At 41.5% G+C, this 27,467-nt stretch overlaps 1 protein-coding gene across 1 annotated transcript in view; it reads left to right on the top strand.

Moving 5' to 3' along the window:
• The window catches only part of BICD1 (bicaudal D homolog 1 (Drosophila)), a gene marked incomplete at its 5' end in the record, with an annotated part of 84,300 nt that overhangs the window by 44,075 nt on the left and 12,758 nt on the right, over positions 1-27,467 (top strand). The window contains 4 exons of the mRNA XM_010154758.1: positions 725-1,819; positions 9,630-9,781; positions 17,373-17,690; positions 18,666-18,856. Of these exons, the coding sequence (XP_010153060.1) occupies positions 725-1,819; positions 9,630-9,781; positions 17,373-17,690; positions 18,666-18,856 (1,756 nt within the window). The remainder of the gene's footprint in view (positions 1-724; positions 1,820-9,629; positions 9,782-17,372; positions 17,691-18,665; positions 18,857-27,467) is intronic.

Here is a 27,467-nt window from a genome sequence, read left to right on the forward strand (position 1 = left end):
AAACCTACAGGGTCAGAACCAGGGGTTTGTTAGCTATACCGCAAATCCCACTTTTTCTGCCTTGTCCTTAAAAAGGGTGGATTTTGCTTACAGTTAAGTGCTGGGAGTGTGGAGATGCATGTGCTCAGTCTCATGATCTGTGTTATATTCACACACAACAAGTTATTTAATCTGTGGAAATGTACACAGCCATTTGTTTACTGTATTTGTATTCAGTAATCAAGCCTTAATGAAAGCTTGCAACAGTCCAAAGAGGTAAATAAATACTGTGAAGGATTGGTAGAGCTATTAATGGGAAATGTAAATTCAAACCCCACTGAGAAATGTGTATGTACCAGTGGAACAGCTTATAGTTGACAGTGATGGGGTTCATGCCTATTAAGATTTGGACAACATATGTCATAATAAATCCCCTATCATCACTCTAGCTGATTAGGCACTTAGTGGTTGGGCATTAAGTAGTTCTTCAGTGGGCAATGTATAAAATTGTGACCTAGTGATATTGCAAACTGTAACAGAGGCTAGGACTTCATAACCTTCTGAGAGTTACATGCATCACACTGACTTAATTTTATGGTTTAGGTGTATACGGCTAAAATCTCTTCGAAGCCTACAAGTTGCATACGCAGCGCAGGAAAGCGGAAGAGATGAATGCGATTGCAGAGTTTGGTGTTCAGCATGGGCAGGATGAGATCCTGGGTTTCTTACTTTGACTCTGTTGCAGGTGGAGAGAGAGAAGGCCATTCTCTTGGCTAACTTGCAGGAGTCTCAGACGCAGCTGGAGCACACGAAGGGAGCCCTGACTGAGCAACACGAGCGAGTCCACAGGCTCACGGAGCACGTCAATGCCATGAGGGGACTGCAGAGCAACAAGGAGCTGAAAGCTGAGCTTGACTGTGAGAAGGGTCGAGACCCCAGCGAGGAAGCACACGACTACGAAGTGGACATCAATGGCTTGGAGATCCTGGAATGTAAATACAAAGTAGCTGTTACTGAGGTGATAGACCTTAAAGCAGAAATTAAAGCCTTAAAGGAGAAATATAATAAGTATGTGGAAAACTACACCGAAGAGAAGGCCAAGTATGAGAGCAGAATCCAGACATACGATGAGCAGGTGACAAACCTGGAGAAGTCGACCAAGGAAAGCCAGGAAAAAATGGTCCACATGGAAAAAGAATTACAAAGGATGACAAGCATAGCAAATGAAAACCACAATACCCTCAACACCGCCCAGGATGAGCTGGTGACATTTAGTGAGGAGCTGGCCCAGCTCTACCATCACGTCTGCCTGTGCAACAACGAGACACCAAACCGGGTCATGTTGGACTATTACAGGCAAAGCAGAGTCACCCGCAGCGGGAGCCTGAAAGGACCGGATGACCCTCGTGGTCTCCTTTCCCCACGGCTTGCCAGAAGGGGGGTGTCATCACCCGTAGAAGCCAGGACCCCGACTGAGCAGGTGACAAAAGAGGCCACGGAACCTGGCAAGGAACAGAGCCCAACGAAAACACCTACCATTTCTCCTGTCATCACAGCCCCTCCTTCCTCCCCTGTCTCTGACACCAGTGACATCCGCAAAGAGCCGATGAACATCTACAACCTCAATGCCATAATCAGGGACCAAATCAAGCACTTGCAGAAGGCGGTCGATCGGTCGCTGCAGCTGTCGCGCCAGCGTGCTGCAGCTCGGGAGCTGGCGCCCATGATCGATAAAGACAAGGAGGCCTTAATGGAAGAGATACTGAAACTGAAATCACTCCTGAGTACAAAGCGGGAGCAGATCGCAACCCTGAGAGCAGTGCTGAAAGCCAACAAGCAGGTAAGATGTTAATAAAGCAGTCAGTCAGGTACATCTGTTATTTATACAGGTCACTTAGAAGCTTTCCCCGAAGTGTTTCGGAGGAAGAAATTTTACTCACAGGTTATTTAACCTCTCACTCAGTCATGGCAAGGGCAGACCTTTCGTCCCTCCCTACTTCTCTCCCCTCCACCCTTTAAGCTCTTTACCTCTGATGCACGGGCATGTCGCTATCAGTATTGTGAAACAAAACCATTTTCAACATTGGAAAACAAAATGGAGCATGCTGGGAGGGGCTCTCAGGGGCATGCTGACCCCTCACCAGGGCAGGTACCCCTGGAGTGATGGGGAAGGCAAGTGTAGGGGACATCACCTGGGCCACCAACTCAGCAGCTGCAGGTGGCCCTGCTGGTGGGGTTTAGTGGAGCTGGTGCTCCAAGCCATGTGTCACATTCTTCTTGACTCTTGGTAATGCTCCCCAGACTGCAAAACTTAAATGGCCCCCCAGGAAATTTAAGGCTATTAAAAATAAATGCCACAAAAGCTAAAGCACTCCCTGGGAAGAGAATGGCAGGAGTAGGAGCATGACCAGTGGCTTTGGACTGTACAGAAACTGGACATCTCTTTGGTAAGACAGCAGGTGAAATGCTGAGTTATTTTCATTGCAAGTGGTTGGAATTTTTGTTGTTGTTGTTGAAGATTCTTCTCTTTAGTCAGAATTAATTTCTCCTTTAACAAAATTTTAACATTTTTAATCCTTTAAGAAATAAAATCAGGGGTTTGGTTATTTTAAGAAAAGGGATATCACTATATGATAAAGCTGGCTGAAACAGTGACTGGAATTTTTTTTCTTTTGAGAAGGATTCATTGTAAAGTTATGTTGTAAGAGGATAAAAAAATTCAAATTATTATTTTGGAAACGTTCACAACTTAGAAGAAGAAATCATCAAATCACTTTATTTTTGATGTTGCACCAAGTCAAACAAGCTGAGAATTAATGCATTTTACATCAAATGCCAAAATGACCACATAGTGGTCTGTTTTTAGAGAGGACTGGCTATTTTTTTTGCGCAGTATGTCCTCCTAAGCCCTTCCTATCCATTAGACTCCAGATCTGCAGGCATTTTAGAAAGTTAAATTTAAGCATGCAAATAGATTTGTTTGCTTCAGTGCATCTCCTTATGCCCAGAATTAAGCCTGAATGCAAGAGGATGCAGCAGCAGAGGCATCGTTCCAGCTTGCCTGGGATATTTTTCATCTAAAACTAGCACAGTGATCACCACATGGGGGCATGAATCCTGGTTAACAGCTTGGGACACCATTATCTGATGACAGTGATGGGATTTCAGTGTTAAAATTCCCAATAGTCAAGCAGTCTGAAGCTACGGCTTCAAGTTTAATTGATTGTTGGACCTCTAACTGCATGTCTGGAGTGCTGGGGATTTTTAAATTGCAGCAATATTTCAATATACATTGAGTCTTTTATATCATTTTCTCCCCTCCAATACAACACGTTAAATATTAATTGAAGTAATTAAATACCATCTCTAGCTAAGCAATAATAGCTCTGAGCAGTTATATGTGGATTTTCCATGTAATTAAAATGTAATTAAGATGTAATTGAGGTATATGGGTTTAGATTCCAAATTAAAGTTTTTTCCATTAGCATAGAGCTATTATTTATCTTCTGATACTACCAGAGAATCTAGCTCAGCCTTGCTCTTTTATTGTTTTCAGAAATGAAGTGTCATCCTAAAGCGTGCGCACTGAAATGGGAAAGATAGATTCGCTGAGTAAGGAGGTGCCATTAATTAAGCTTTTATTTATTGGATAGCAGCATAGCTATTGGTAACTGTGCAACTGGCTATAGAGTCTTGCAATACCACTCATGCAAACCTAATATGAACATCCTCAAACTTTCAAGTTAAAAGACATAATAATATAAAAGGGTAGGAGAGATTTGAAGTTACAGAGGTGGGGGGAAGTTCTAATATGCGCTAGCAGTTCTGCCAGCCTCACATGAGGGATGTGTCCCAGGACCCAAAGCAAATCTCATGTTCAAAAAACAGGAGTCGAGATTCATTCCCTTTAGTTCTTTCCCCTCCAAAATATATTTTTTTTTAAGCAGAAATAAGCTGGTGATACTTTTCCTTCATGTGTTTCAGTTTAGATGAGCCTACAAAGGACATCTGGTTCAGTTTTTCCCATTTGCTCCAGAACCACAAGAGCTAGAATTGTGATATTTAAAAAAAAAACTTTCCTCAAGCCCTAATGAAGCTGACATTAATACGAAATCGTATCTTTTCACCCCTTAGATGATGCAGCAAGACGCTGCTGGTGCCCGAAGCAGCAGGGGAGAGCTGCAGCAGGCCCCTGTGAGAGGGAAGCCTGCAGCTGGTGGGGCCTAGGTGTCCAGGCCCATCCTCGGCCTCCTGTGGGGCCAGGTCACAGCTCGTCGGGCTGTGTAGAAATACTACCACAAAAACACCTGTATTGTTAGCACTCCAGGCAGAGACACTTTACGTGAAGCTTTTTTGGTTGAAATACTATGGGAAAGCAAGATGAGCAGGATCAAATGCACCATGGAATGCTAACACCTGGCCTTCCCAGGAAATGTTGCCAATCAGATCGAGGGGGAAGACCAGCAGCAGGCCCATGGGTCTGGTATTTTGGGCTGTGCCTAGGTAGTGAAAGGGGCACCCCTAACCAGGGAAGCACGAGTGCTATCTAGTGACCACCAGAAGCATTGCAGCATCAGATTAAAACCAGAATTGTACAGTTTTCCTCCCAGTACTTGGTGGCAGTGTACTGACATCCTGTTAGGTACACAGGGGCGAATGGTGTATCGGAAAAGAGCAAATGGAGTTTCCTCCTAACCTGAATTATTTCCAGTTCTCTGCACAGGTCACAGGTAACTTACCCGTATGCAGGGCAGCCCCAACAGCATCTGCACCCCAGCAGTGCGGCTACACCTTTTGAGACTGTAGCAGTTTACAGTAAATTTCTGTTTGAACCTGACAAGATGTTACCTAGTTTAAAGTGTTTGGCTGATGAGATTTCTTTTTTTTCTTTTTTTCCCCTAACTGTATTTTCTTTAGCAGTGTTTTCAATTAAGCTTAGGCTGGGCTGCAAACAGAATACACGAAACTCTAACACAAAAAAGAGAGCAAGATTTGCTCTAAGAAGCTGCAAACCTATGCCTGGCAAAAAGGATTATTAATCAATTGCTCAAGATAGCAAGGCACATATTTCTTGCTAGCTTGCTTGCTTACCTTGCCTTGATTTATATATCCATTTATTCATAGCCATGATTACTGTGTCAGCACCAGTTTTGTGCAGCAAACCCAGTAGCATTAGCCTTAACAAGCAGCATAAATTGTAAGTTAATATCAAATATACACTAAGTTTTAGGAGCAGCTCAATAATGGTTTTGATTTTGGTTTCTAATAACATACAGAAAGCAAAGCTGCCTATGAGGTGATTTTAATATCCTGAAGTTCTGACTGAAAAATGATCAGTTGTTCTCGTAGGTAAATAGTTCGATGGGAAGGAGTTGAGTCAGCAAGACCTTCACATCTGTATTGGCAGTAACCACTGTGTCCCCAGCTCCCATAACTGAGATACGCACTAAGTCCTTCAGAAAAAAATAACTTGATAACCCCAGACATACAATACCTCATCTATAAACAAATGCCCTGATATTATATAGACAGAATATGGCAGAATTTTTCCTGGAAAAGCCAAGCTGGATGGAAAAATACAGTACCAAATAGATTTCAGCACTAAAATAACAGGCTACTGTTCTGCTTTCTTGTGTGAAAAAATGAAATACTTACCACTGTAGGACTTGGTATTCTTTCAGCAATGGTTTTTTTACTTGATCTGCTCCTCATACTACTAATGTAAAATAAATAGGATACAAAGTCATCTTAGAATGTGAATATATAGAGCAAGTGAGATTTGTTTATGGCTCTCAGGATTAAGGTGGCAACCGTTAGGCAGCAGGATTTGGGCAAATATCTCTTCTCTAAGGATAAGGAGGGGGATGCAAAGGATGCTGTTAGTTCTGGCATTGCCTGGGGTTCTGGGGCTTTGGGTGTGTGCTCACCTCAAGCTGTGCAGATCCATGGCTGGGTTTTGGGGATGGGGGGTCTGAGCGCTGTATTCCCGAGCTCTCTTTTCCTTGCTAGTCCTTCACATACCACAAGAACCCAGGTGTTGGAGCTGTCTGCTTGCCCCTGGCCTTGCTGTCAGCTCCAGATGACTACTTCTGCACAACAAATGCTCTGTGAGTCGTTAATCCCATGTCTCCAGGCGGCTTGCTGAATGGCTAGGTAGTTCGTTTGCCCAGTTCCTTGCCATGACTGGTGTGTCAGAAGTCTCTCCTACTGCACTATTTACTTCACTGAAGAGTATTCACACATTTTTCTGTGTTTTCATCTTTTTTCTTGTGCTCCCCATTTCCGTGTGTGTTCATTAGAGGCTGCATGTTTGTGTGGAGCAAAGTTCTCTCATTTCTCTGACACATATTTGTAGTTAACCACAGCTTAAATCCAAATGCCTCAAAAAGTTGTTAAAAGCGATGCCAGGCCCTGGGCATCAGTTTCCTGTCACCCAGTACTTGGAGATGCCGGCTTTTATTTGCCCCATCCTTCCTTTCAGAGCACTCTGCATGCATCGTTCACCCCAGGTCTTTAAGTCTAGATGTGCTGGTTTTAGCACTGGAGGAGGAGGGGAGGTGTGCGAGTGGCTTCGTGGTATTTTGCTGACCAGAGTTAAACCACGATGCTAGATTATCCTGCAGAACTGGTTTCAGACACAACCACACATACATGCCTCGGTGGGTACCATTTTGGAGATCACCCAAGAGGGGGAACAAATAGAAATAATTTAGCCCATAGCTGGTGCTGGAGGAAGAGTAACATGAAGCTGTGGCTTCAGTTTGTTTGGTCCCTGTTTCTTGAGGCCCAGTCTAACAGTACGGCTGAGTGAGCAGACATATAGGTACCTCTGAAAGACAGAGTCTGAGTTCCCCTTCTCCCCTTAGCCCTGCTCCCCATTATGCATTCTGTCTTGGGGTGCATCAGGTGAGTTTTCTGCCTCCTCAGGCTCCCCAGGCTGGCTCACAGTAGGCATAGAAGCAAACCACCTGCAAAGGGTAGGGATGGGGAAAGGCTGGGTAATGATTCTTTTAGTGGCAGCTAGCCAGTATAGATTGACTTAGCTGCATTGTAAAACCCCAGCCTCTGAGCCGAGGAGTCTGGCAGCAATGGATTTCAGTCAGCATTAGGGCGCAGAATGATGAGCTGTAGGTAACCTGAGCATCTGCACCGCCTGGTGCCCACCAGCTCTTACAGGGACCTCTTGAGCGTGCTGTGCCCCACGCTAAAGCGATGCACACCCGGTCTGCTGGCCCTGTCTGCAGGTTGCTAACAGAATCTCCCACAGCTTGCTTCCCCCTTCCTTCTCTTGCCTATTAAAATCACATTTTTATTGATTTGCTTCTCTAGTAGAGCACTTATGCCCATTTGTTCTTCACTTAGGAGACTCAGGAGGAGACCCTCAACAGCCTGCAAAGGGTTGTGTTCAAAAGCTTGTTGGGCGTGTGGAGGGCCACCAGGCGATTCCAATAGGGTTTACAATTTATGCTTTGTTTTCTGTATGTTGTTTCATGCAAAACTCTAGTAGGAAGAAAAAAAAAAGTTGAAAATTTGACACAGTCCTTCCTCTGTTACCTTTACTCACCAAGTAAATTGTATTTCTAAGTTATTTTTCATCTTGTATTGTTACATGTCCATTTAGCTTACCCTGACATCCAGACTAAAGCGTAGGGATCACAATGATCTGCCTGATCTTTGTGCACAGCTTCAGTGATGTGTAAATTATTGGGTTTACATGGAATACGTAATTCAACTGGTGAAACAATTTAATGATTTTTTTTACAGTCTAGCAGTAGGTGGCACCTATCTTTAACTCATGTTCGTTCCTAAACAAAGGAAAATCTTGACTAGAATTCTGCATTGGAAGATGAGCTATGATAGGTTAAGAGACATGGGGCTGTATTTTTCTTACAAAGGAATTCTTGCCTTGGGGGCAAAGCAGAACTCTGGGCTGTGTAGTCTACCCTGTGCTCTCATAAATCACTTCTGCCTCATTAGTGACCTGAAAATTCTTAAATAAATCTGATTTAATCACATCTGTTAAATAGAAATCTGTCCTCTGATGCACTGTTTCCTAGATTTGCCTTTAAAAAAGTAGTTTTATTAAACATAGTTAATCTTTTTTCTCCATGTTAACTTGTGAGTGTACATTTCTGCTTATGGCTGAAAACAGGGGGAAAGCTATTTCTACTTTATCCTGCCAAGGCATAGGATGGTGTCTACCATCCTACATTATATCAAAGCATATGTCAGCAAGGCTGAAAAAAGCTGGATTTATTTTAACATATCCCTAAGTGGTTGATTTTTTTAATGTGTATTACTGATGATTTCAAATTTGGCATGGAAAAACCCATCTATTTAAAATGACAGGTAGTTACTGGTGATTTTTAAAAATCTCTCAATGTAAACTAATGTGAAAGTAGAGAAAATGTTACTGGCGAGCGTACAATTGGAAAAAAAAGATTGAATTATTTTAACATTGCCATTTCTACCTGTGCTATTTCCCCAGTCACACATGAATAGAGTTGTATTTTAGTAGGAGATGCTAATATGTCCTTTTGTGAAGAAACATTGTTAGTGGGAAACGCACTGAGTTTCAGAAAACTGAGTTTGAAATAGGTCTCCAACAGTTTGGCCACTGCCATCTTTTGTCATGTCTCTTTTGCTGGTTGCTGTAAACTAATGTTCTTCTACGCTTCTCTCCCCTGGTGATGGCTCAAGCTGCCAATTATTATGCACTAAATGAAGTGAGAAAACAGCCATAACGCCCTCTGAGTAAATGTCAAAGGAAACATTTTTTTATTCATCTAAATGGCAACAATTTTAAATGTCTCATAGCAGTAGGTATAAGGTCTCTATAAAACTGTGTATTTTTGATAACTTCAAAATGATACTAAACTTCATAGGTAAAATAGAAGGTTCAACGCCTGCAAAAAATATGACAAACATAATTATTAATGGCAGTAGGACAGTAAATTAAAGAAATTTAATGGGTGAAATTGAAAAAAAGAAAGGAGGGAACAGAAAAAACGAAGGAATAAGATGATGATAAAGCCTTGCCTTTCCATTAAGTGAAAATTGTAATTTACGCTTTTTTCTTGATGTTCTTTTTTTGTAGTGGTTAAAACTGCCAGCATAATGCTGGTTTGCACAGCAGTAGGCATTGCCAGTGCTTAGACACAGGGGCAAGCTGTCAGGTCCTGGCAGTCACCTCACCCAAGGAAAGCCTCAGCTGGCAGGAGGCACGAGGTGAAACACGTGAATTCCCACCTCAGCTACAGAGGCCGAGCCTCACGTGCTGTGCAACATGGGCAGGGGACACACATGGTTGTTCATTGCAGCTCAGCTGACATGGCAGCAGGTAGTAGTAACTTCCTCTCCTGCCTGAGTCCTCAACATACAGCTGCATAGTTTTGCAGAGACATTTAAGGTATCTGGTTGTTGCCAGTGCATTGAAAAAGTGACTTTGTCCTTTCAACTGCTTTCTCCTTTTCCTGGTTTCATGGCGTACAACTTAAAAGAAGACATTAAAGGGTGCAGTGCAACGAAGCCCAGGTCTAACTTCTTTTATTGTGTGAATGAAGAAGGAAATCAAAAGTAAAATCAAGCATAGCTTCTTAGCTGTTACCATAATCCATCTCATAAGCGTATATCCTTGTTTGTGTTTTCAGACGGCTGAAGTGGCACTAGCCAATTTGAAGAATAAATACGAAAATGAAAAAGCAATGGTGACTGAAACCATGACCAAACTACGGAATGAATTAAAGGCTTTGAAGGAAGATGCAGCAACCTTCTCATCCTTGAGAGCAATGTTTGCAACCAGGTAAGGGAAACAGCTTCATTGTCTGGCTCAGCACTGCAAAATTAAATATGTGTGTGCTAAGAGAGAACAGACTTAGCCACACATGTTGGGTGCTTAGGAGGAGAGAGAGAAATGATTTTCTGCAAGGTCAGGGGTTTGCTGGATGAAGGTGAATGAGTCTCAGAGTGCACACTGTGCAAAAACTGCAAGCCTTCAAGTGCTACTGAGATGCATGTCTTGGAAAAAAAAAAAAAAGAGTCTGGAGAATAACAATGTCAGTACAACCTTGAGTAAAGTGTTATAAATGCTAATATCAACCTACAGTATATTTGCATTTATAGGGTCTTTTACAGTGCAAATCGAATAGTAGATTTATGTGGCTGATTTTTACATTCAGAAGCACACAGTGACTCTGTCATGTAAAGCTGTCGTATGGTTAATGATGATCTTCAGAATCCCGTGTTTTCATTATTGTAAGATTTATTACTTACCACTAGTAAAATCTATTTCATCAACCAGCCTATGCTGTAATCCAGCACTAATAACTGTGAGGCCACTTCAATTTCCCACTCCAGCATGAATTCTTATTTTATCTTGCTGTGATATTCAATTTATTATCTTTACCTTCACAGGATAAAAGTTTCACTTATCTTCTGTAACATAGTTCTTCCTGACAGGACAGTAATTAATTCTCTCTCATCTTTCCTTCTCCCACACCTTCTTCTTCAGAGCTTTTGGTTTTAGCTGCTTTTTAAAAGGTTACCTAAAAATATTATTTTTAAAAGGTCCAATGCTTTCATCAACAAATTCTTAACTCCCAAATAAGCAAGGAAATTAGTATCCTTAGGAAATTATTCTGTTACATCAAGGTGTGCTTTTTTTCCTTATGGTCAAACACAATGCAGATTTGTTGCTTGTGCTTCAGTCTAAAAATGGCAAGACTTCATGCCTCATGCCAACCTCTTTCCAGCGCTCCCTGTGGTACAAAGGTGCCATCTCACCTCTTCCAGCCTTTTGAGGTCCTCTGTTGCTCAGTGACAGTGTCAGCAGCAGCTGGGATAGGTGGGAAGGAAAGAGAAGGGACATTTACATGTCGTGACATTGGTGCTGTGTACAAATTTGTCATAGGTTCATTGTCAGAAGAGTATGTGTAGTAACATAATGGAATTGAAGAACCAACTCAGCAGGTGGTATGAACCAAAGTAGCTTCATTGGTTTCACTGGCATCTAAAGATTTTCTTCAAGAAAGCAAAGTTGTGTGTGTGTTTTAGAAATGCATGTGTCAATTTTTATTTGCAAACTCACTACTCTAGGAGATACACAAATGTACTAACTCTATAAGGCTACCTGGAAGGCTACTAACTCCAGAGGAGTGGCATCATGAGCATAAAACAAACAAGGGTCTTACATGGAGCATAAATCATCAGCCTATGAGATAAAACAAGTTTGCAAAGATTTAGAAGTTGGTACTTAAAGGGAGTGTTAGGGTATTGGTGTACTGAATGCTCTTTACCCTATTTGGGCACTGACTGCGCACTTTTGTTGGGTTTAAGGCATATCCTAAAGCTAGTGGCAATCAGCAGCATCTTTTCTGTGAGAATAAGGCTTAAAGGATGTCATTCATATAGATGCCTTGTCTAAATGTCTTGTATGTAGGCTGAAATGAAGCTTCTGTTTCTCTTCTATGAACTATAAAGGGGATCTCAGTGACTGGCCGAGTCTACTGCTGCTGGTAAACTCCGTGCAGTACTGATTAAACACTCAATGCATGGCCTTAAGGTCATAAGTTTTGCCCAGTGTTCTCTGAGCACAGTTATAAAAAAATCATTCACTGCAAGGTCTTACACATTAGTGTGCTCCTATAGATTTTTCTATTGTAAAATATTCGTTTCCCTTCCCTACCCTGGAATCTAATAGCCTTTATAATTAAATCAATCTTCCGTAATGTTCAAATCATTGACTCATTCTGAACACTCCATTTGAAAAAGCAATTGTTTAAATGACAGAGAGCTGATGTACTGTAGATGTCTGTTCAAAAGGAGAAATAATTTTGAAAATACAAAACTGTAAGATTCTGCATGCAGTAATATTTGATGCAATAGCACCCCGCAGCATAAAAAAGCAATTGTTTAGTCTTCTGTTGAATAAAACAGTGGTTTCCATGGTTATCCTGCATCACATGGTACTTACTCCTGAGTTTGTATTGTAGAGCGAACATCCTTCTGAAAGTAAAGTCATATTATAGATCTGAAAATTGTTTCATATACTGTTTGATAGAGCAATATCCTTTCTCTTTTGTAAAATATCCTTTTCTGTTCATTTGGTCCCCAAAGGGATGTACATTCTGGTGCTGAACTGTATGGTTTCTTCCTCAAATGCACTGCATAAAGGTCACACCACATTAGGAAAACACAGCTTAGCTGTTTCTGGTCTGAACAGCAAAGATTACACTTTTCTCCAAAGCTTTCCTATGCAGAAAGCAGGACCCCTCCTTTTTCTGTGATTTTTCCCTGACACTTATGCATCCTTCCATTCCTTAAGATTCTGTGATTATGTCCGCTTGTCATCAAAAGTTCTTCTGTCCAGCTTGTACCTCTCCCTGTGCTCTTTTTCATAGAACCATAGAACGGTTTGGGTTGGAAGGGACCTTAAAGACCACCCAGTTCCAACCCCCCTGCCATGGGCAGGGACACCCTCCACTAGACCAGGTTGCTCAAAGCCCCATACAATCTGGCCTTGAAGACAGCCAGGGATGGGGCATCCACAGCTTTTCTGGGCAACCTGTTCTAAATGCCTCACCAACCTCTCCGTATTTTTTCCTGATATCCAGTCTAAATCTACACCCTTTCAATTTAAACCCATTGCCCCTTGTCCTGTCACTACAGGCCCTCTCATCAGCACCTCACTCTTCCTGCTTGGGTGGGCTGGATCTCCTCACCCCCCAACCCTCCCCGTAGCCCCTGCCCTGTGCTTTTGCATGCTTGTTCCTTCGTCGATTTTGCTGTGGTTTTGCCACTTCAGGAAAGATCCTCCGACTCAATTCTCCTCTTTGGAGCCCTTCACCTCAGTGACTTTGTTAAAAAACAGTTAAAACCAGTTTCCTTCTGGGACTGTTTGTTTCCCAAACCAAGATCTCTGTGGCTCTGATCTGTACAGCTTCCTCCTTCCCTTTTCATTAGCCTTGATCCCTCTCTGAATTTACTTCAGCCCTGTCAATTATATGTCCTCAATACAGTTCAAACTCCCTTTTCCCCAAACAGCTCTTTTAGAACAAGAAAGCAGCAGAGTACAAAACCTTCTTTTCCATGGGATGCATGGGTTTGGCAGAGCAGAGTTGAAGTTTCTGTTTGATGCCAGGGCTGTGTGCTCCCCTGCGCATGTTCAGCTCCTGCCTTTAGCCTGCTTATTTTGTCCTGGACTGCTTTTAGTAGTCCCAGACCAGAAAAAGCAGTGAGAGCCTTTCCTGCCCCTTCCCTTGTTTCCCCTCACTCCAACCCTGAGTCGCTGACCCCTGGTGGGAGCTGTGGGAGTGTGAAGCAGTGGCATGGGTGGCCAGCACTCATCCAGAGGGCAAATGAAAATTAAATTCTTTAAAACATTAGTTTTCACATCTAGAATACAGGTTGCCCTGGGGAGAGGTCTAGTGCTGAAGGAGAGAAGGAACTACTTTTAAAGCAGGATCCTAAGTGGATTCAGGAAGCTAATTTTACTGAGTCCATGTCTTTCCCAGCCTAAATAGAGATGCTCAAAAGGACAGAGCAAGAAATATTACTCCTGATATTTCCACGGTCCTGACACTACATGCACTGATTTTATTCTCCATCCATCGAGACGTTTTATTATGTTTAAAGGAAAAAGTGTGCTGAAGAGATGGGCTAGGAACTTCGGACAGGTCCTGAGGCTATCCTAGATGAGAAAACACTTATGATCAGAAAAGAATTATGCCTATATGGTTAGAGCAGGGATCTGTCACTGTCAGTGTCACTGGGATTTAGCCCAAGCTCTGCTATGATTTATGTTACCTAAATTAGGTATAAGCCTGACTCAGTATTTTGTTTGCATTCTTGGATGAGAGGGAGAGAGATGGAACTAGAAAGCTCTTAAACTCCTATATAAGCTTCTTGGATCAGTTCATACAAAATAAGTGGATTATGTGACTGTCTGCTTCCTTTCTGAGACAAGAGAAATAGGTGAAATCTTGACTTTCTCTGGAGATAAGTAGACCAGCAGACAGCAAGATAGCAGTGCTGTTCATTTAATAGTCATTTGCAGCTTACACCTGGCAAGGGAGGAATTTCTGTTTAAACCCATTACCTCTTGTCCTGTCACTACAGACCCTTGTAAAAGTCCCCCCCAGCTTCCTTGTCTGCCCTTTAGGTACTGGAAAGTGCTATAAGGTCCCCCTGGAGCCTTTTCTTCTCCAGGCTGAAGCACAAGTCCTTCTCCTCAGGGCTGCTCTCCATCCACTCTTCCCAGAGCCTCTATTTGTATTTGGGATTTCCCCGACCCGGGTCCAGGACCTTGCACTTGGCCTTGTTGAACTTCATTGAACTTGAGTTGTTTCTGTTGAACTTTCCTTCCTCGGTATGCTGTGAGATTTCACAGATGTTTATAAAATGTGTGGGCTAACGGTAGTATAGATGTGTGCAATCCTTTTTTCTTTTTTAATTGGAAACACTTCTCTTTTTATCCCACACTTAGCGCGTAGCAGGGAATATTTCACTCAAGGGAAATGCCATGGCTGCAGGCAGTAGCTACCTCCCACTACATGGGATAACCTTCACTGCTGCAGACTTCAAGGAGATATGAGGCTGTTTATTCAGCAGTTTCTAAAGTTAATTGTGGCCTTTACTTGACTGATCTAGGTTTAACCTTTCTGAACACTTTTTCTCAAAAAAACCCCAAAAAAGCTTGAGCAACAAAACACAGAGACAATGGACCATGTGTTTCTGAAAAATAATAGGAAACTTCGAGTCGTGATGGAGGTCAGATGACTGGAACCACCCAAACATCCCAGTGAACTGCCAAGAATGCGGGGTTGCTATTATGGGGAGGCTTCTAGGAAAGGCATACAATTAATCAGAACAGTTGGAAAATGTGGTATTAACAACATTGGTTTTGTCTTGAGCATGAGGCCAGCTAACAGCATCTAGAATGTCCAAATTTCTAGGGCCAGCTTGTTATAGTTCACAGCAGGTAACAAACAGCAGGTTTGTCTAAATCTGCTTTAGTAATATCCGTCTTCATGGGGCTTATGTTTCTTAACTGCTCTTAGCTGTTTTTACAAAGCAGATGTCTAGATACCAAGAACACATCCTAGGGCCTGAAGAAAACAAATCTTTTTCCAAAAAGGAAATTGGCTTATGGGCATACTAAAGCAAGGCAGTTTGTTCCTCTAGTGGCACTGTGCTGCAGGTGTAGCTGCAGATGTTACTTTTTAAAAACTTTTCAAAAGAAAGCATGTTTGAGGAAAAAAAATGTGTCTTCTAGACAAAGAGGAAAGCAGGAGAGAGTAAAAGGGATGCATACAGGATCTATCTGCTTACAAGAATGAGTCTTTAAAACTCTGATAACACAGACATTATAGTTGTTCCTATTTCAAATGCATTTAATTTAAACTCCAGAAAGCTGATTTCATTCTAATGTCTCTGTCAAAGAAACTGGCTAAAGCATCAATAAGACATCTCATGGCTTGGAGCAGAAAGAGGTGTGCAAGCTGGCTTTAAGCCGACCAACGTTGCAGAAATATCTCTCTTCCTCAAGGCTTGGATAAAGACAGTCATGCTTATTAACGTCCTGTAGAAGAAAGATAATACTGAAACTGTAGCTGAAACTATGGCTGACAGTCATTTTGCTTCCAGTGCCTGAATTATTCAAAGGGGAGTGCAATATATATATATGTGTGTGTTTGTTCATGTGTGAAGAATAACTGAATTTTTAAGTATAATTTATTTCTGTTTCCCAAGGAGAAGATTAAAGTTTCAGGGAAATTAGTTTCATCCCTCAGTTTGCAATAATTCAAAAGTTTATTGTTGCACATTTTAAGAAGGAAAACGAAATTTTTCTGTGTCTGTTTTCTGAGGGTGATACTGATGAAGTTAAATCCTCATCCATTACACTATTGTAATCACACAGCACAGCTATTTAGATTTATACAGATCATAGAATAGAATCATAGAATCATAGAATGGTTTGGGTTGGAAGGGACCTTACAGACCATCCAGTTCCAACCCCCCTGCCATGGGCAGGGACACCCTCCACTAGGCCAGGTTGCTCAAAGCCACATTCAGCCTGGCCTTGAACACTTCCAGGGATGGGGCATCCACAACATCTCTGGGCAACCTGTTCCAGTGCCTCACCACCCTCTCTGTGAAGAATTTCTTCCTGATATCTAATCTAAACCTCCCTGATTTCAATTTATACCCATTACCCCTTGTCCTATCACTACAGGCTCTTGTAAAAAGTCCTCTCCCAGTACCCTTGTAGCCCCCTTCAGATACTGGAAAGCTGCAATGAGGTCTCCTCGGAGCCTCCTCTTCTCCAGGCTGAACAAGCCCAGTTCTCGGGGCTTCTTTGTGATCACCATTTCTTTGTGATCTCCCCAGGTCACACGGGGAGGAGAGCTGCATCATTTAATGTGAAAAACTATTGGATGTTGCCACCAATGTCTGATGGTCAGATAGTACTGCTACCTGCAAATCATTACTGTCATGGAATTATCACTCGGTTCTTACTGATGGTCTGTTTTTAACAAACTGAAGCTATTTCACTTCAAAAAGTGTCTAGGATCATCCTGAAATGCCTTCCTCTTCCCATTAACTTTAGAAATCATTGTTTAAAGCAGGACTAAATTGAATTCAGTCCTAAACAATGACCAAATCTTGAGAAAGGTGGTTTTATTTCAAAATCTCTGTCAGAGAACCAAAGCAAATGGAAAAGATACAGTTTTTCATGCAGATAAAAGAGGCTGAGGGTTAAAAAGGAGTAGGTGACCATAGCAATGGGTACCTGAACAAGCCTCTAAGAGATTCAACGGTAAATGTGAAACAACTTCCAATGTGGGGTTTCCTGAATAGCACCTCTTCAATTAGTTAACAGGGGCAAACAACCAAGGGCTTCTCATTTCACAAAATCTGATGTGTCAAGTGTTCAAAGCACTTGCAGTCTTTTTTTCATCATTTTTTGGTAATATTTTGCTGAAGTGGTTACTACTGTCTATGGAAATAGTATTATCTAATTAGTAGACATTCTTATCTGTGGTGAGTTACTAGCGGAACCAGAACCCAAAATTGTTATTTGTGGTCTAACCTGAAGATAATCCCAAACCTTCCCTCCATTTGCTGATTATCTGAATTAGAAACATATGACATCGTCATAGACTATTCTGATATTCTAGAAACAGGTTCCCCTGCTGAATGGGGAGTGTTGGCATTCAGATCCAAGTCCAAATTTCTTCAAGGTGGGAATGAAAGAATTCAGGCTGTCTGCTTCCAGAATTAGATCTGGCAAAAGCTTGGATGGGAATCTGTCCCTGTAACTGTGGTCCAAGAATGTGATCCCTGGTTGGTTCTTGGACCAGTTCCTCATATTTCTGCCTTGTTTGTTTTCCCAGGTGTGATGAGTACGTCACGCAGCTGGATGAGATGCAGAGGCAGCTAGCAGCTGCGGAGGATGAGAAGAAGACCCTAAACTCTCTCTTACGCATGGCTATCCAGCAAAAACTTGCCCTTACCCAGCGACTGGAGGATTTAGAGTTCGACCATGAGCAGTCCCGACGCAGCAAAGGCAAGCTTGGAAAGAGCAAGATCGGCAGCCCTAAAGTAAGTGAGGAGGCATCAGCCACCGTGCCAAGCATAGACACTTTCCTCCTGCATAGTCAGGGCCCACAGCAACCAAACTTACTGGTCAGCAGTGGCACTCAGAGGAAAAGGTATGCATGCAGTGATCTTTACAGCACAGTGCAGTGTCCAGACTTTCATTAAAGTCGTTCACTGAATTGTAAACGTTACAATTATTTCCTTTTTTTTTTTCTTTATTTTCCATGCTTTGGGGAGAAGGAGGTGGGGAGGATATGAATATGACATTCAAAGCCTGGCAACATGTGGTTCTGATCCACCTACTCACTATGTTATTTCCTCCGCCTTAATGCAGCATTTTGAACTGTATTCTGTCAGTGTCTCAGTGCATCTTGTATGTCTTTAATGTAGTGTGAATGTATTCTCTTTAACAAGTTTTCCTTAAATTTTCTTTAAGGTTTTCCATAATGAGCATCTGAAATAACAAAAAAAGGATTGTGCTCTATGAGCAATTCAGTGCTTAACACAAAAGAAACTGCATGGTTTTGTTAAGCTCTGGTGCTCACTTGTTTTTCATCCGTGTGACAAGAGCATGGATGTGTTCACTCCGATCAATTTTTCTACATGGGAGCAAGCAACCTTTTGAAAGGGGGTGGCTGCCCTTCATAACCTCATGCAAATATTTTGGTGTTGAAGCAGTGAGTTCTCATCTTGTCTTGTGACTGCCCTGCCAAAGCTCTGTAGGTGTGGGGATCTCCACGGTTCTGAAGATGAAAAGGACTCTCTGTTAAAGAAGTCCTAGATAATGATTCCCTTTTCTTGTATGCTCTAGTCACAATGCAAAACCAAGAGAACATTCAGGGAGCCTTGTACATGTTCACTCCAGGATGCTGAGATATAACTCAACCTCTTCTCCTCCTTCCCTAATATGAACGAGGATTTCAATGCAGGCGAGGTGCTCTGCTGTGTAAATGACGTGGGGTGGCAACGCTAGTTGGTTTTTACCTGTTAAGCACATTAACGTGATGTTGTCATTCATGAGGCTTTGAAAGGTAATTAAAGTAAAACTCTCTTGTTTCCATATGTATTTTTCTTGGATCTCCTGCAAGACTATTCTCACCTTCCCTTTGTGATCAGAGCCATCCCAGGACTTCAGGGACCTACCTCCAGAAATTATTAAGAGCCCCCCCTCATCCTGCCTCCACAGAATCATATCTTCTGAGGGGCCCCCCTTCCATGAGTGAATTCATCCATGGGCACCGTCTCAGCAAGGAAAAAAGGTTAACCGTGGCCACACCAGGTAAACATTTTTTCCTTGGGTGCATGTGGTGCTGAGTGGTTGGCAGAGCAGGGGACCCTCCCAGCACTGCAGATGCAATCTAATTTGGGCATCTTCTTGAGACCTGAAAAGCAAAATGTCTCCTCCTGTGTGACCAGGGGCAGGAGATGACATTCTGCCGGCAACAGCCCAAATTGGTTCCAGATGCAGTGGGGAAAGTCCTGCTCTGTGGTACAGGTGGGTGCAGCCCCGCTGGCATCCACAGAGGCCGCACCCCTGTTCCTGGGTGGTGCTTAGTTTCGTGGTTGTGTTGTAGTCCCCATGGAAGGCACAAACCCGATGGGACAGAGGAGTCAGATGTGTGAGGACCAGCGAGGGAGTGATTGGTAGTGCGCGGGAGCCTACGCAGCATCCACCTTCTGCTCACCCTGGAGCATTCAGTCAGGTTTTTCTAAAGGGTAATGCTAAACGCACAGAAGGTTTAGTTCATATAAATCGAGTCATGAAGTTTATCGTTGCAGGAAGCTTTTGCTCTTCATTTCCTGCCAAAATGCAGTATCTGCTTCAAATAAGGTGTAGAAAGGGAATGCAAACTGGAATGCCATTTCAGCGGTAGTGACATCTTTCTTCTTGTGAGAGACAAGCTGTCTGCCTTACTTTTCTTCTGAGCCTGAGCAGAACTTTAAGTGTGCACAGTCTTGCCTGGTGGTAAATTCTTTCATTCTTTGTTTTGAAATTTGTTATACACCAAAAGCATAAGTAGAAAAGATGAAAGCTAAAACCCATAAAGTGGTTTCTTCTCAAGTAAATGTTTATTCTGGAAAGGTGAGCAATACCCTACAGTACATTACATCTCTCACTCAGTGCCAGCAATATCACAGACACCTTTGAGTAGTGCTGGGTAAGTAACACCCACTCAGAGGACAAGTGCAAAACTGCAGAGAGTCTAAACAAGACATTTTCCTAAGGAATGTTGCAGTAAATAAATCAAAGAGCTGGCTCCTGAGGAGAAAAAGGCGGGGAGAGGGAGAGATGCAAAGACTTTAAAATTTATAAAATAAATGGTGCTGATCTTTCAGCAATTCCTTTGTATTCTGTTGGCAGTGGAAGACCACATGCTCATTTCCTATCCCGTAGACAGGAATCTGTTTCCTAAACACTGGCAGTGTCTCTTGTATTCTTTCATTGTCATGCTACAACAGAATAAGAATGATTTTCTTTCTGATTGACACTAATATTTCCTTAAAGAACTGGATTTTGCATTTTTTTTGTATAGCCAAACGCCTCCCCAGTTTGGAAATGTGAGGGATCTAGGCCCAAACATGGCAATCTTCTAACACACTATTTACAAGACCCTTTTAATTGTAATTGTACTTCCCATATATCCAAGGACTGGATGATCTTTATGTGAAGAAACCTCACTGCTTATCATAAATGCAGTTCAGTGGTTGAAAGTAATTACTGAAAAAAACCCCAACTGTGCTCAACAGATAGGTAAACACAATTTACTGTATTGCAAAATTGTTAGTAAAGTGGTAAAATCTGTGATCTTTTAATATGGGACTCTGGATCATGACTGTCTTCATGCATTACATTTTTTCCCTCACTATTTTCGTGATAACTGATAATTTCCCTCACTATTTTCGCATCTGACAACTCATGGAGCATTACCGGTGCACAGACCACAGATCGAGAAACGCTGACAGAGTCTGACTTGTCCCAGCAACAGAGGCCAAAGGGTGAAGAAACCTGAAAAGTAGAATGTTCCAGAAAATAATGTTTTTCTGGAGCCTTACCTGGCATTTTAGGTACATCTCTACATATTCAGATTATAAGGGTCTTGAGACAATATGTCTGATTCATTACAATTGTCCTTATGAAGCCACAACAAGTCTGAATTTTCTGAATGCATCTGTCAGAATTTTATGCCTTAGTATCAGCCTGTGAGACTGACAGATTCAAACCAGAGACTCTTCTGAGCACTCAGATTCCAGTATTATCAAGGCCCACATTAGAGTCAGGTTGAGGATTAGGGTAGGGAATTTTTCAGCATGGTTCTTAGCAGTTTCTATAAGATTTCTTACTGTTGTTAACAGATGAAATTAATATACAATGTAGGTTTTTTTGCCATCTCTCTAACTAACTGTTTCCTGAAAGTAAGGAACAGTGAAGGATGTTATTCTGCTGTTTTTATAGGGAATGTTTAAAAACCTCATACCAGAAAGAGTTTCTTTTCCCAGATGATTTGTGAGGTCAAGCAAGTCAGCAAGAAATGCAGCAACCCACACCTGCTTCTTCATCAGAGAGGGTGCAACAGAACAGCCTCCAGGCTCGAGCACTACAGTGCAGAGTATAGCTTTGCTGGGGGCTGTGTCTTCAGAAGAGGAGGAGCAATGAAACCTAAATTAAATGCAATCAGGTTAGGGTTTTTTCTTTTAAATTTGTGAACCATTTCTTTCACATAAATATTTCACCCATATGGTATGCAGGCTTCCCTATCCTTTCACTAGCTCCCAGTGTTGTGGAGACTGCAAGGACGTAGCTGGGAATGCAACTGATGGAGAGCAAGAGCCAAAATAACAGAAGTTGGTAGTGGGAGAAACCAAGCAGGCTCCCCTGCCCCATGCAGTACACAAACTGTGCTTGTCTTTCTCTTCTTGCACGTTCTTCTGGACTTGGTGCTTGGCAGGAGAGGCTATCTTCACCACGCACTGGCCCCAGCTTTGACTGCTGGCTACCTGGTAGAGGAAACCTGGGACAACTTTTTTGATGCCTTCTTCAGAGGAAGACCCTGCCACTAAGACTAACTAGTGAAGACCAGCTGAATTAAAGACCTGTCAAGAAAGAGATTGTTGTTTCCTATTTGGTGTGTATTTGACTGCCCTCAACTTTAAATCAGCACGCATGTCCCTCTGACATCAAGCTGTGGCAGTATAATTTACGTGGGCTTTCTAATCAAAGTAACAGCTCCTAACTGCTGTGGCTAGAAATACTGCTCAGTCCATTTCCAAAGTACCATATTCCATTTCCCCCAGGTAGTAGCATGCATTTAGGTTTGCTGTGAATTTCTTATTTTCTTCTGTTATTTTCTAGCATTTTTACACTTTAAAGTCTTTATTCTTCTGATAGACAGAACCAGCCCATATGTGCCCAAGAGAGTTCCAGCCCACTTTTGCATGTGGCTGTTTTTGTAACTACGTGAAGAATTCAGGGCATAAAGAAGGCCTAAGACTGGATGTTACAGTGTGTAACACTGTATTAGAAATTACCTTTCCTCTGCAGTTGCATTCAAACTCCTTGAATATAAAGCCATTAGGTGCCCATTAGGTGCCTCTTAATATCCTACAGTCCCAAATATGAAATATCATGGAATCACAGAACGGTTTGGGCTGGCAGGGACCTTAAAGACCAGCTAGTTCCACCCCCCCTGCCATGGGCAGGGACCCCTCCCACTAGACCAGGTTGCTCAAAGCCTCATCCAGCCTGGCCTTGGACACTTCGAGGGATAGGGCATCCACAGCTTCTCTGGGCAAGCTGTTCCAGTGCCTCACCCCCCTCTCCGGGAAGAACTTCTTTCTGATAGCTAATCTAAATCTTTCCTCTTTCACTTTAAACCCATTACCCCTTGTCCTGTCACTACAGGCCCTTGTAACAAGCCTCCCCAGCTTTCCTGTAGCCCCTTCAGGTACTGGAAGGTGCTATAAGGCCTCCCCGGAGCCTTCCCTTTTCCAGGCTGAACAAGCCCAACTCTCTCAGCCTGTCCCCATGGCAGAGGGGCTCCAGCCCTCTGAGTATCTTCGTGGCCTCCTCTGGACTCGCTCCAACTGGTCGACATCCTTCTGACATTGGGGGCCCCAGAGCTGGATGCAGCACTGCATGTGGAGTCACACAAGAGCAGAGGGGCAGAATCACCTCCCTCAACCTGCTGGCCACACTTCTCTGGATACAGCCCAGGATACGACTGGCTTTCTGGGCTGCCAGAAATATGCTCCTCTTGACTTCTTCAAGGGAAGAAGATGACAGAAAAGGTTTGCTGTAGGTGCCCTGATGCCACTCATTTCTCTGTGAGTTATTTCAGCACTGAAATTCTAAAAGTTAATGATAAAGTTTTGTAATTTTAGCTTAAAATTAAGTCAGTTGAGATCCTTGTGTGGATGATGCAACTGGAGAAAAAGGTTTCCCAACAGGCTTATGAGATGGAGAAGTAACTAATAGATGCAGCATTCTCTCTTAAACTGGGGTGGTTAAAGGACCAGCTGGGCTCTGCCTGACTGTCTCTCTTTCATTGAAGTATTGAACTAAGATGCTTAGTTGACATGACCCTGGCTAGCCCCACAGGTTTCAGCAGAACTGTGCTGGTTTACTTCAGTCACAAGTTTCTGTTTTGTAGGGTTTAGATTTTATTGTTTCATTGCTCTTCATGTGCAAAACTTCTGCAAAATGAGGCAATTTTGTGGAGTTACTCATTTCTGAAAGCACATTAAACCTGAAAGTTTGCTGGGTTTTCAGGTGTCTTTCAAGGCTGATTTACAGAATGGCATTATTTGCTTCTCTCAGGAGACTAATGAGGAAGATAAAGACAGCAGAAGGAATGCCTTATAACAGTACAGCAACTGCTCATGCACTAAGCTCACCACATACATAATTAAGAATATATAGTGTATACTCTTAATGTAAAAATCAACCAAGATTAATTTCTGCTGTAGCTCTATGCTTACAGGCAAATCAAATACAAATAACAGTGTGATACAAAAACTGGCTTTTGTTTGTTGGTTTGCATTCTTACCATAAAATTTAACTTTATATACAGAAATTCTATGTTGAAATTCTTATAGAAGAGTTCCCAGTAGTATTTCTAAGACCTAACTTAACAGCATCTGTAGGTAGAAACTCCTTCTTACAGCTGATAAGGAAAATTATAATGAAAAAGGTAGTCGCCCAAATATGGAGGTCCTAAGAAATATTCCAATTAAGCCTTTAAGCTGGGATTCATGGGGAATTGCTGAAGAGTTGTCTTTTCTTAACTGCCCTTGATACTGAAAGTGGTTTCACCTGTGAAGAATAGGTTAGAAACCTGGGAATGAATTAATCTGTTTGATGGAGCCCAAAGCAATTTAACGCTGAAAGGAGACGAGGGTCTGCTTCGTAGGGTGGTTCTTAGTGTTAGAGGGAGTTAAGGGCCTTTTGATAGGCCATGTGAGGTGTTGAGTAACCTCTCCTAGCACAAGGGGTGAGGAATATGGTCTAACACTATTTTAATTTTTTCTTTATAGATTTTGAGCTTTTTCAATGTGTAGTGTTTAGTATATGATTTTCAGAAATATTTTGTAAAAGGCTATTGGCTCTGTCGAATCGGAAGGTCCTGTTCATTCTTATATGTTTTTCTTAAAATAACATTAAAGTGGAATTTATCACGTGGGGAAAGATTCTTGGCTTTCGTTCCTGCTTGCTTCTTCATGTTGTTTAGGCAGCATGAAGATATGGGAAAGCATCTTCAAAAGGAATATGATGTGGAGAAGCCCTTGATAGGAAATAGGAAGCTGTCTTTACCCTCCTCTTTTGGATGAAAGGGTTGGGAAAATGATTGAGGGAAGCTTAGGCTGACACTGTTCTCCACAGTGACGGCTGTCTGCAGAGATGAGCCTGCATACCTTACAGCATTGGAAGGGCAGGGGGAATAAATTTTCATAGTGGGTTTGTGTCTTCTCTCATTTTATAGTGAAAAGGGGTTAAATTCAAGGTCTGTAGCTGCGCATGGGTTTTGTTTGTTTTGGAATGTTTTTCCAAAAATACTTCCAGCTTTGCTTTTGAGCTGAAGTATCAATGTCAGAAAGCTCCTCACAGATTTCCAAACTTTGCTACCAGCAACATTACTTCAGTACCCCAACTTTGCTTTTTTTATGCACTTTTCAATTGTGAAGCAATTCAGAAATCTGAACACAGAGGAAAGCACAGCTTCTTAAAAAAATTATTGTGGAAGAGGTCCTTTTAGAAACACTCTTAGCTAAGACCTGAATTTTGCTAGGAGGGTGCTTTGATTGCTCAGGTCATCCAGTGAACAGTTTGAACTATTTCTTAGTTCTCTGTTGTGAAGGAATTGTATACATTAGTGAAAAGGAAAATCAACATGACCAGGATCTAGATACCTCTTTCTAGGCTGATTTTGTGTCAAAGAATTTCATTCTGAATTTTAGTTTGTGACCAATATGGATTGATCCATACATTAAATGAAAGAATTTATTCCTGAAAAGCAGAGTAGCTGGTTAACTGAGCCACCACTGTTGAATAAGATACGCAACCGTGTAATATTTAACTAGTCAGGCTATTCTGCTCTGATTGTTCAGTCAGGTAAGCTTGATTCGCTTTGCCCAAGGAATGCAAAGCAGCCGGAGCATGTAAGTTCCTCAGAACCATTATCTTTAAAAAGCCCCCCAACTTTCTTCTGACAACTCAAATTTACAGTCTGAGTTCAAATAGCTCTTTGCTAAATTAGATATCTGTGAATGATTCTTCTGAGTCCTTAACTATTAATATGTTTTATTTTTATCTACCAAGAATGTATTTGTGTTGATGGTGATCCTGCACCTGCAAGATGTCTTTGCGCTTGTGTAATCAGACAGGCTGCTGGCTATTGCAAGGCTCGTGCACTATTGGCCTAATCTGTCTCTGCTTTCCATGAAAAATGGACTTAATGTGTATTTAGCAGGGTTTTTTTTTAAATCAGATGTAGTTGGTTTTGTGGTGGAATTTGGGGTTTTTTTACATGAATGTGATGCTCTTTGCAAAAATGATAATTCAGTTGTTATTATGTGTTTGTTATTTGTTCCTCATTGTTCGATTTTTCTGTGGGTTTTGTAAACACGCCATTTTTGTGTATATATGTGTTCATTGTTTAATGAGCAGTATTTAGTACATATATACAGATATATGTATATATCTTCCTGCTCTTGGGGCCATGTCCTGCATCTGGTATGCTCATTTAACTAAGCTTAATGAGCATTACATATTTATGCCATTTCAAGCATGGTACATTGTCCTTGTGCAGGCCATTTTGAATTTGAAGATCAGTATCCTTGCCAAGGACGTTAGTTGGCTGTAACTGATGAGAAGTAGTCGGCTGGCTAAATGTACTTTTACCTCTTGGTGCCACTGTGAATAGGACCTTTTCGCTCAATGCTTTCCCTGTCTTGCATTTAGCTTTCCAGTTATCACTGATGAGATCAAACCCATACATTTCATGCTGATCTATATAATTTAGCTACTTCAATATAATTTAGCTATTACGGCATGAATTCACTGCAGTTCTACAAGCTTCATTCAATTTCTATTTGTATTTTCCACTACGTAAAGCGAGCAGTTCTGAAATAAAACCTGTTTTTAATGAAGCTCCAACTTGTTTGTTAAAAGATTTAAAAAAAAAAAATTGCAGTGAAATCCATGCCTTACTATTGTATATTTTCTTTAAAAGGTTATTGACATTTTTCTCTATATATCTAAGTTATGATATCATTGCTGGATGGAATGTTTAATATTAGTGTCATTTGTTTAAGTTCTTCACTAAAATCTTAGATTTCTGGTTGTTTCTAACTAAATAGTTATATAGGTGACACATCGTATATTTAAGGCATGTTGCCAGATATTTGTTGCTTTCTATAGATATTTTGGGCTTTGGAATCCAATCTTATCAATTAATTAAAACAACTATTGAAATATCTTGACAATGTTGGTAACAAAAGCCATCTGACTTTACCTTCTTTTATGACAAGGTTTAATGTGATTTCATGACGTATTGATTTTTGCTATCAAATATACAGGAATGGTCAATATTGTGCTTCACATAAGCTTCACATAAAATAGGCAAAGCTGAAGTGAGTCTGTGTTTAAATTAGACACGCTGATATTTTAGCTCTCTAACAGAGCCGTGTCTTGGGATGTTGTGATGTATGGAGTAAGCTCACCAGCAATTCTTTATTCAAGATTAGTATCCCTAATTGTAAGTATCTCCCTGTCTGCATTTTTAGGTCTACAAAAGCTTACAGTTTTACCTTATGTTGTTTCTTCCAAAGCCTACTAAAGTTACTGTTCCCACTCACTTCAAGTTTTGGATCAGGCCCTTCTTTACCTGTAAAACAGTGCAAGTATATTCAGTTTGGACATATTTGTGGCCACCTTAAATGTATTCTAGACACTTACGTTTCCGTGACAGATGGGCAATCAACAAGACAGAATTGTGATGATTTCTGTATTTTTAAGACCTTTCTTTTCCTCTTTTGAGATGTTTAAAATGTATGCCTTTTTAGTAAGTATTTCATGAATCATGAACCTTTCTAAATGTGCTTTTTATGAAGTGTATGTAAAAGAAAGGAACTGTAGATATATTTTCAGCTTCTACCATTTCCATTTCTGCTCTTTTACTAACCCATTATTTAGCTTCTCAGTAGATTTAATGAGGAATTATTTAAAGCATTCACAGAAACCATTTGAGAAATAACATAAACACATCATGATTTAGAAAGTGTGAAAAAGCCTACAGAGCTGACAAGAAACCTCTGAATGTTCTTAGTCTGTAATTGGAGAGAAATGCATTTCACTAATTTTGTTAATGACTAGGTATTATTTAATTTTAAAGAAG

This window comes from Eurypyga helias, unplaced genomic scaffold (genome assembly GCF_000690775.1).
Source record: "Eurypyga helias isolate BGI_N326 unplaced genomic scaffold, ASM69077v1 scaffold7247, whole genome shotgun sequence".
Classification (NCBI taxonomy): Eukaryota; Metazoa; Chordata; class Aves; order Eurypygiformes; family Eurypygidae; genus Eurypyga; species Eurypyga helias.